Below are 11,122 nucleotides of genomic sequence, written 5' to 3' on the forward strand. Positions count from 1 at the left end.
GAGAATTATTTATTCACAGAAGTGAATGCAAAACCAATGTGCTTGGTTTGTAATCAGCAAGTTGCAGTGTTCAAAGAGTTTAATATTCGGCGCCACTACGAGACTCATCATAAAGACAAGTATGACGACTTGAAAGGACAAATAAGAAAAGACGAGATAAACAAATTGGTCACTCGTCTGAAGAAACAGCAGTCTGCTTTTACGCGCAGCCGCGATATCGCTGATGGGGCTGTAAGAGACAGCTACATTATTGCCAACGAGCTGGTGCAGGCATCCAAGCCATTTGCTGATGGGGAGTTTGTAAAAACATGCATGCTGAAGGCTGCAGAAGTCGTGTGCCCTGAAAAGAGACTGGCCTTTGCCAATATTAGTCTAACAAGGAACACTGGCGCAGATCGGGTGACAGAACTCTCAAGTGACTTGAGCAGCCAATTGCAAGAGAAAAACAAATCATTTATCGCATTTTCAATTGCAATAGATGAGAGCACCGATGTCACAGATATTGCTCAACTGGCCATATTCATTAGAGGTGTTGATGAAACTTTGACCATCACCGAGGAGCTGCTTGAATTGGTGACCATGAATGACACCACGACAGCAGATGACATTTTCAGCGCTCTCGTTGGAGCGCTGGACAAGGTGGAGGCGGACTGGTCCCGTGCTGTGAGCCTGGCGACCGACGGTGCGCCATCAATGGTGGGGAGAAAGGCAGGCGTTACCACAAAATTCTGTGACAAAGTACAGACCGCAAATGGAGGACAGGAGTTTTGGGCATTTCACTGTATTTTGCACCAGGAGGCGTTATGTTGCAAAACACTGCAAATGGACCATGTTATGAGCGTGGTTGTGAAAACTGTCAATTTCATCAGAGCTCGCGGTCTAAATCACCGCCAGTTTGACTCATTTCTCAGTGATCATGACATTCATGCTGGCCTACCATACCACACTGACATGCGCTGGTTAAGCAGAGGTGCAGTACTCAAGCGCTTCTTTGAGCTACGAGGCGAAATTGGACAATTCATGGAGAAGAAGGGACGCCCAGTAAAGGAACTTCAATGCAAGGAATGGGTGCAGGATCTTGCCTTCATGGTTGATATTACGCAACACTTGAATACACCTAACACTACATTGCAGGGCCGTAATAGAGTTGTCACTCAATATTACGACAGCATAAGTGCGTTCAAGATTAAACTGTCGCTGTGGGTGACGCAGCTATCCAGCGGTGACACCACGCACTTCTCATGTCTCACAGCTGTGCGTCCGAAGGCACCGGATCGTCCCGATTTGGATAAATATAAAGACAACATAACAGATTTGCTGCGAGAGTTTGAGCGGAGGTTTCAGGTTTTCAGTGAACTTGAGAACAAATTCGGCTTTTTTCGCTCGCCATTTACAGTGAAGCCCTCTGATGTGCCAGCTGACATTCAGCTCGAGCTTATTGACTTGCAGTGCGATTCCGCTATGAAGGATAAATTTGGGTCCGTGGGATTGGATACGTTTTATCAGTATCTTGTGCCAGGTTACCCCAAATTAACAGCCATGGCTGCAAAAGTTCTCTCCATGTTTGGGACTACTTATCTTTGTGAACAGGTTTTCTCCGTGATGAACAATAATAAAACAAAGCAGCGCTCAAGGTTAACAAATGAACACTTGAATCACATTGTTAAATGTGCTGCTACTCAGGATTTGAAACCTGATATCGACGCACTTGTAAAGGCAAAAAGATGCCAAGTTTCAGGAGCCAGCAGCAGCAAGTAGACTGCAGGAGTGCAGTGAGAGAGAGAAAAAAGTGTGATGACACGACATTTGTTTGCACTCATGAATACAGATCATTAAAAATAAGATTAATCTGGTTTCATATTAAAGACAATTAATATTGTGCAGTATATTCTCAGCTTCAGTAGGCCCAGCCTAGTAGTTTGAGCTGATGTAGTATAATCTTATTGCCCATGCACTGCTAAAACTTTTCTTTTGTATTTTTATTTATTATTATATATTTTTATTTATTATTATTTCAAAGCAGTATGACAATTAAGGCAAAACATTTTTTTTCATAGCTCCCACTTGAGTTTGTTTCGTGTGGTGAGTTGGTTCAGGTGTAAAACTGCATTCACTCAACTGTTAAAATAAATCAGTTGTTAACACATTCAATGCCAAACATGAAAATCATTTTTTTTCTCCATTGTTTGTGAATAAATGTGTTGTGCTTAGAAAAGATCCCTTGTCATCCGTGATTATAATATGTAGGGTAGGCTACAAATGTAGGCTGAATGATAAAGCATAGTACTGAAAAACAAAACTAAATAGTTGGAGTTGACATTCTTTTACTGATCCGGCCCACCTGAGAACAGAAAGTCTGGATCCGGCCCCAGAGCCAAACTGAGTTTGACATGCCTGCTTTAGGGGCTCCGTAGCTTTCAGAAGGTGGAGAATATTTTTTACAAACCCTACTCATCAGTTTTTGTAATTGTAAAAAAGTTGAAAATATCGTATAAATTTAGTCTACATCACGATTGTCTCATACTTGTGTTGATTCTTTTCAAAAATATAAAATTTTATATCTTTATTTTTTAATCCTAGAATGTGGCAAAAGGTCAAAAAGGTCAGGGGGCAAGTACTTTCGTAAGGCCAATAAAGATGATTCTGATTTGTTTTGCAACACTTCTCAGGCCTCAGACTAGAGCAGCAATATTTTTAAGGCTATTTTCACCACTTTAATAATTTGGTTAATGTCACATAAAAAAGTTGGGCATGGACCATTAGTATTGATTTGTGTGTGTGTGTTCTTGTACATAATAGAATATGTCTTTATCCATCAGAATGAGGACATTTTTGTGAAGTGAGGACATTTTAGCCGGTCCTCAGTTCTCAAGACCTCTTTTTGAAGGTCAAGACTTGGTTTTAGAGTTTAGGTTTGAATTTGATTATGGTTGGGGTTAGGGTAAGGGTTAGGCAATCATTTTTGATGGTTGGGTTTGAGGTAAGGGTCTAGGAAATGCATTATGTCAATGGATGTCCTCAGAAAGATATATGTACAAGGATGTGGGTGCGTGTGTGTGCGTGTGTGTTTGACCATATGTGCACAGCACATATGAGGTTTCCACTGGACAGCAACAATATACTGTTGTAAAGTCTGTAGTTTAAGCACAATTTGCTTCATTTCAAATTCATTTTCGTGGTGTTTAGAGCCAAAACGATGAGAATTGTGTCAATGTCCCAATCTTTACGGAGAACTCTGGGTTTCAGCACGTTTTCTGGAGGAAAAACATTCTCTTTTTCAAATGTAATATGCACAAATGTGAAACTACTTACCAGTCCAAACTGCCAATTCCTTCTGTGTCCATCCAATGTCTGTAGTGGCCCCTCACTCTTGACTCTAATTGCAATGAAGTCATTGTCGCCTGCAATCATTTCTGATCCATCGACATTTTCCTGCAATGTGGAAACAAAAGGTACCTTGAGAATCAAACCCTGCAGAAGTTGTAGATGCAGAAAATGTTATTAAAAACATTTCAACATCTCTCGCGTGGCTCCCTGTCAGTCATTTATCCCACTAATCTCCCGATTTTGCAGCAAATTAAACAGTTTACATTGTGTGGTATATTTGACACAGCATCTGGCAAACTTGGCCTGCTTGCACGGTAAGCAGCCAATTAGGAGACTCCCGTTGGAGGCAGTGATGGTAAAAAAAAAAAAAAAAAAAGTCTTGATTATACACATAATACAGCCAAGATTCTACCGGCAAAGCAGTTGGAGGCCTGCATCACACAGCGTTTTACCGATTCATAAAAGGCAGAGATCGATACTGAAAGAGACGACCAGACACAATTGGGGAAGTTTCTCAAGCGGCGGTCAGTATATTCCTTTAATTTATTTCTCCCACTTTTTTTACGTGCTTATACTCACATAATTCATCTGATTTTCGGCATTCCAATTTTGACATGTTTCAATTAATCACTCCATCCCAGCATCCATTTTTTTTAATTCCAAAAATTCATATATTACCCATAATTCAACATTTTGTCCCCTTAAATTCCACATTCATTTCCAATGGAAGATTCAACATTTCACATTCACGTCTTTACCATTTGAAATTCAAAATATTTATCTTATTTAATTCACCTTGGGAACGATTTTCAACAATGCAAGCATTACTATTCACCAAAATATATCCATAATTCAACATTTTGCACCCCCAAATTCCCCATTCATTTCCAATGACAGATTCAACATTACACATTTGCATCGTTTCAAATTGGCTTTCTACTAGGGCTGGGTTTAAAATATCAATATATTGTATTTAATATATATATATATATATATATATATATATATATATATATATATATATATATATATATATATATATATATATATATATACAGTGATACCTCGGTTTACGAACGCTTCAGCTCACGAACTTTTCGCCTCACGAACATTAAATTCGCGAAAATTTAGTCTCGGCTGACGAACTACTTTTCGGCGGACGAACCAAACCACGCGGTCGAACTGCGCCACGGTGGCGGCTACCTACGAGAGCACGCTCACGGTTTCTCACCCGCTTTCGTCACCCCGGACGTGGTTTGTTGAGTCTAATTTTGCTATTATGGGACCGAAAAAGACCCCACCACAGGCTAGTGGAAAGCCTAAGAAAAAAATAAAGACAATACGATCGAGCAGAAGAAGGAGATAATCGAAAAACACGAACGAGGTGTGTGTATGTGTGACTTAGCGTCCCAGTACCAGTACGCTAAGTCTACAATTGCCACCATACTTAAGAAAAAGGAACCTATTAAGGCTGCGTGTGTGGCTAAGGGTGTTTCTGTGTTGTCTAAGCAACGGTCTCAGGCAGTAGAAGAGGTTGAAAAACTTCTCTTGATTTGGATTAATGAAAAGCAGCTCGCAGGGGACAGTGTGAGTGAGGCTATTATCTGTGGAAAAGCACGGCAACTTCACTCGGATATCATCGAGAGGCAACCTGGAAGTTCGTCATCCATTGATGATTTCAAGGCTAGCCACGGATGGTTCGAGAAGTTTAAGCGTCGTACAGGGATTCATAGTGTCATTCGCCATGGTGAGGCAGCCAGTTGTGACGATAAAGCTGCCGAAGCTTACAAGGAATCATTCCTCAAGATGGTGGAAGAAGAAGGCTACGTTCCTCATCAAGTGTTTAATGCTGATGAAACCGGCCTTTTTTGGAAAAAGATGCCGAACCGGACTTTCATTACACAGGAAGAGAAGTCCGTCCCTGGGCATAAGCCTATGAAAGATAGGCTAACCCTCCTGATGTGCGCCAATGCCAGTGGCGACTGTAAGATAAAACCAATGTTGGTTTATCACTCAGAAAACCCAAGGGCCTTCAAGAAAAACCAGGTGGTTAAATCCAAGCTTCCTGTAATGTGGAAGTCCAACACCAAAGCTTGGGTTACTCGTCTCCTGTTTATGGACTGGATGCATGATGTTTTCGCTCCTTCAGTGAGGAAATATCTCGAGGAGAAAGAACTCCCTGTCAAGTGTCTTCTTCTCCTTGACAATGCCCCAGCGCATCCACCAAGTTTAGAGGAGGAACTTCAAGGTGATCTTGAATTCATCAAGGTAAAATTCCTCCCTCCCAACACAACCCCCATCCTGCAGCCCATGGACCAGCAAGTGATCGCAAGCTTTAAGAAGCTTTACACAAAGGCTTTATTTACTCGGTGCTTTCACGTGACCAATGACACCAACCTATCCCTTAGGGATTATTGGAAGGACCATTTCAATGTGTATCATTGTGTTCAACTGATAGAAAAGGCTTGGCATGATGTTACCTTTCGAACCTTGAAAGCAGCATGGAAGAAGTTGTGGCCCGCATGCATCCTTGAGAGGGACTTTGAAGGATTTGATCCTCGAGACACTGTTGTTGTGAACGACATTGTTTCCATGGGACAGAACATGGGACTCGAAGTGGATGCAGATGACATCGAGGAGCTTGTTGCTGACCATAATGAGGTCCTCAACACAGATGATTTGATTCGCCTTCAAGAGGAAAAGCAGAAGGAAGCCATTCAGGAGTTGTCATCTGAGGAGGAGGAGATGGCTGCAGCATCAAGTGAGAGCATCAAGACCATGTTATCTAAGTGGAGTGATGTGCAGGCTTTCATCGATCAGTACCATTCAGAAAAGACTGTGGCTATGAGAATCATCAACATGATGAATGATAATGTGATGCCTCAGTTTCGCAAGACCTTACAACTCAGAAAGCAACAGGTGTCAATAAGGAGGTTTTTAGTCAGCAAGGATAGAGAGTCTCCTTCTAAGAAGCAAAGAAGAGAAGCCACACCGGAGGTTGAGTTACCTACAGTCCTTATGGAAGGTGACTCTCCTTCCAAGCAGTAACTCCCTCCCTCCCTCCTCCTCCCACTCCATTCCATCAAGCCATCAAAAGGTAAATAAAACGACTTTATTATATAGTACAGTGTATTTCTTTAATTACAATACAATAGCACATTTATTATACATAAAATAAGGTATATTTTTGTGTAGTTTTAAGGCTTATTTAGTAGAAAATTATGTTTTATAGGGACCTGGGAACGGATTATTCTCATTTTAATGGTTTCTTATGGGAAATTAAGAAATTAATGTTCGGAAGAAGAACTTTTCGGCTTACACACTCTCTCTGGGAACCAATTAAGTTCGTAAACCGAGGTATCACTGTATATATATATATATATATATATATATATATATATATATATATATATATATATACACACAAATACATATGTGTATGTATATATATATATATATATATATATATATATATATATATATATATATATATATATATATATATATATATATATATATATATTAGGGGTGTGAATTGCCTAGTACCTGATGATTCGATCCGTATCACGATTCATAGGTCACGATTCGATGCGATACCGATTAATCCCGATATGAATTTACAAGTCGATTCTTGCGATTTTTTTTTTTTACTCAAATTTGGAAAATATCAAGAAAATGTATTTATTTATTGATCTTATTGAACTTCAGTTTTATAACTGTGAGCCACTGTATTTAACAAACACGTTGTAACCTTTTCATGTTAGAACAGCATTGAAATAAAATATTATGGCTTAATGCTCCATTAATATAATATTCTTCCATGCTTAAGGTGTGAAAGTTAGACGTTTTGTTGAATATTTTTCCATCAAAAATGAAAAAAATTGATTCGGCTGCCTATTGAATCGATTCGAGAATTGCGTGCTGTCGTATCGCGATATATTGCCGAATCGATTTTTTTAACACCCCTAATGTATATATATATATATATATATATATATATATATATATATATATATATATATATATATATATATATATATATATGTATCAATACGCCTTTTCATATCCCAATATCGATACATAAAATCATGTATCGCTATATTGACCCCACACACACACACACGAAACATCCAACACTCAACGCTCCCGAGCCCGCACCACTTACACAGAGGAAGCCAGTATCAATCGTCTCCCCAGCCACCCCCTCCCCTCAACCACCACTGAAACATTTGCTAAAAAATTGTTACAATGTGAATGTCGTGACAAAAAACAGTCGCTTTATTTACACAGCCTGTACTGTGGTTGTAATTAATTAAAATTATTATTTATTGTTTTTATAAGGCCATGTTAAATAAAAAAAGATTATTAATGTAACTGCAAAGGATTCAATTCTTAATGTAAATATTAATATTCTTACTAATGCATTAAATTAGAGCAACAAGTTTTTTCTATTTGCAGCATTGGTACTTTTGACTGTCTAAAATAGGTGCTGAATGAATCTCTTAACTGAATCGAAAATCGTTGGAAATTGTGAATCGAATCGGGCCCTTGTGAATCGAATCGATTCTGGAAATCTGAATCGACCCCCAGCCCTACTTTCTACATATTTCGCTCGTTCTGTTCACCTTGGTGATGATTTTCAACATATTGCAACATTTTTGCCCATATTCCTCATTCATTCCCAATGGTGGATTCAACAGCACACACTTAAATCGTTTAAAACAGTGGTCCCTAGCCACCGGGCTGCGGACCGGTATCGAGCCGAGGACCACTTTGGACCGGGGCTGCGGCAGGTCGCACAGTTGAAAGAATAAAAATAAAACTGTAATTCCGATTACTGTATTTTCACGACTATAAGGCGCACCTAAAAGCCTTCAATATTTTTAAAAGTTGACCATGCGCCTTATAATCCAGTGCGCCTTATATATGGATCAACATTGAGTCGCATCAGGTCTTGCTGTCAAGACGCTATCGGTGACCCTGCACGATCGGTGACGCGCATGCGCAGAAGATCCCGCCATCTTGGATCGCTAACTACGGCAACCCCACTAGAACACTAGAACCTTTATATGCCTGCGTGATAGTGCGTGTTTGTAAAAACACGATACATCATTAAAAAAAAAATCTTAAATTCTTGATGCATTATAAAGAAACTATTTTAATTCTACAGGTTTTAAAGACGAAGGTTTTACTTTTGACCCGATTTATTCCTAGTGAGTCTTCATTGTTATAATTTACGTTTAGTCTGCAGTATTTTTATTGTCTATAGAACAATATTTAAAATGCGGTGTGCCTTATATAAGGAAAAAGTTTTAAAATATGTCATTCATTGAAGGTGCGCCTTATAATGTGGTGCGCCTTATAGTCGTGAAAATACGGTAATTGATTAGCTGAGGCTTAACAATGTTTCATTTTTAAAAGTGACTGTATTTTCTCTGTTACGACAAATGGACTCTTGATGCATGTCAAGATGCTATTTATCTCGGTCACGTAGCGTTGATGCTAAATCGTCAAGTTAGCAAAATGAGTAAAAAAAACAGGCGTATTTGGTAAGTTTCTGGGCAAAAGGCCAGATGAGACAACACAAGAGCCTATGACCAAGAAGAAAAAAAAGAATGGTGCATGGACTTACGGCAACGGGTGATTCCCATGTATGAGGCCTGCTCTGCGGCGAGTGGCTCTTGATTTAGCGTTATGGTCAATAAGTTATTCATGGGCATTATATTTATGTTTATTATGTGGTGCCTTGTTGGCACATTTAAGGAGGACGTTGCAAATATAGTTACATAAAAATGTGGCTTCACCTTTATTGTTATATTTACAAAATAGCCCGTTTTTTGTGTTGCTTGTATCGTTCATGATCGGCGTTACCACAGTGACCATATTAAAGCGTTGTTACCCTTGTTATGGTGTTTGTGCTTATATCAGCCAGTCTCACGTAGAGCACTCTTTCTAAAACTGTGGACAGGGATGATAAAATAGATATGGGTCTATGATTTTCCATTTAATTTATGTCACCAGATTTATACACTGGTATTACTTTAGCCACCTTGATTTGTATTTGGAACAATGCCATACTGAAGAGAGAGATTTATTATATGAGCAAGTGGATCAATTAATGGCTTTGAGAATCTTACTGGTGATACCATCGGCACCAGCTGTGTTGCATTTCATCCTATTTATAATGTTGGTTACTTCCATTTTACCAGTAGGTTTAATATAACATGAGTTAGGATAATTATTTTTGAGAAAAGTTATCACTTATGCCCCCTGGTGGACAAATTTGTTCAGACAGTTTCTATCTAACAGAAGCAAAGAATCAATTAAAAACATCAATTATCAATTCATTATCATTCATTCATTCATTATCAATTACATTTCATTGTCACATTATTTGATTGAGCCTGCATTACAGTGTTTGGGACAACTGTTGCCTGCATTTCAGCGAAGTATCTCTTTCAGGACCTTCCAAGATTCCTTCTGGTCTCCACAAGCTTTTCGAAATCAGTCAGTAAAGTCATTTTGTTTACTAGTTCTTATAAGGCTAGTTAGTTTGTTTTTATATTTAGTGTATACCAGGCGTGGCGAGATCCAGTCCTCGGGGGTCCTCGGGGGCTGCAGTCCTTCAGGTTTTGGATATTTCCCTTCTTCGACACAGCTGATTCATGATCAGCTCATCAGGCAAGCTCTGCAGAAGCCTGATAACGAGGCTGTTAATTGGAATCAGCTGCACTTCGAGTAGGGAAATCTATAAAACCTACAGGACTCCGGCCCTCGAGGACCACAGTTTGACACCCCTGGTATACACTGTAGACTTAAGAATTCCTTTTGCAATCCTGAGTGTTCTGATAATTCATTTCTATTTTACCCCCTTTCGATCTCTATATTAAAGTCCCCCATGATAATACAATATTTATTTGTCTGATTTAACCGGTAAGGCAGTATTGTGACGCGTTTTGGGCTTTTGATCGTTCTGACCAAGTCATTTCAAAGTAAGTATGGCCTACGGGTTAAATTGTTGTGAGGAAAAGTGGTTCTGAAAATGGATGGATGGATGATTTAAATGGAGAGGAGACTTTCTAGATGAGTTCTAAATGTGTCATAGACAGAATCAGGTGGTCGGTGTATTGCTCCAAATATGAGACCTTTCCCATTAGCTGTTTTTACTTCAAGATATAATGAATTATGCCACATTCAGACCAACAACGGGGGAGGAGTATTGGAAACCTTCCTTTGCTAATGTTTCATCGAGTTTTTTTGGAACAATGCCACTCATTCGTGCATTCGCACACACCAGAGAGGAGGAGGCTTGTTGCTTCGGGAACAACTACTGTAGAGCATTTTAGCCAGTCAACAAAAGAGAGCCCCGCCAAGTACTTCTCCTTCTTTCCTGGCACTATACAGCCGGGGCACTATCTTCTCCAGCAGGGTGTGTGTTTTTTTTTGGGTTTTTTTAAACATACGTGTTTACTTCTGCTTATCCGGAGGTCAGTGGTAGCGCTAAACAGCTTTAGCATGCTTAACACTATTGTTAACTCGGTACAGTTCAACAGCAAGTTAAAAACACTTACCAGCACTCAGTATGCTACTTCCTTGTTCACAATTCGGTCCCGGCTGGCCGTGTTGTTGGGCTTGATGTGACGTGGCCCGTACTCAAAGCTGATTGCCTGCTCGAAGTACATTGACTACAATGCAATTGCGCCGCCGGAAACGCCTGCCCCACTGTTGGTGTGACTGAAGCATCAGACCAACCATCATCCAGACTCATATCATTTTTGTTCCTTTACTAAATAAT

The 11,122-nt window shown here is 39.5% G+C and overlaps 2 protein-coding genes across 9 annotated transcripts in view; one reads left to right on the top strand and one right to left on the bottom strand.

Moving 5' to 3' along the window:
* dennd1a (DENN/MADD domain containing 1A) overlaps nucleotides 1-11,122 on the bottom strand; it is a 348,715-nt gene that overhangs the window by 17,813 nt on the left and 319,780 nt on the right. For all 8 annotated transcript variants that reach the window (XM_077498538.1, XM_077498537.1, XM_077498536.1 and 5 more), the window contains one exon: nucleotides 3,313-3,432. In XM_077498538.1, coding sequence (XP_077354664.1) covers nucleotides 3,313-3,432 — 120 coding nt within the window. The remainder of the gene's footprint in view (nucleotides 1-3,312; nucleotides 3,433-11,122) is intronic.
* LOC144002880 (uncharacterized) overlaps nucleotides 5,748-11,122 on the top strand; it is a 98,030-nt gene continuing 92,655 nt past the window's right edge. The window contains exon 1 of the mRNA XM_077498546.1: nucleotides 5,748-6,424. The gene's annotated coding sequence lies outside the window, so the exon portion shown is untranslated. The remainder of the gene's footprint in view (nucleotides 6,425-11,122) is intronic.

Source organism: Festucalex cinctus, chromosome 15 (assembly GCF_051991245.1).
Source record: "Festucalex cinctus isolate MCC-2025b chromosome 15, RoL_Fcin_1.0, whole genome shotgun sequence".
Lineage (NCBI taxonomy): Eukaryota > Metazoa > Chordata > Actinopteri > Syngnathiformes > Syngnathidae > Festucalex > Festucalex cinctus.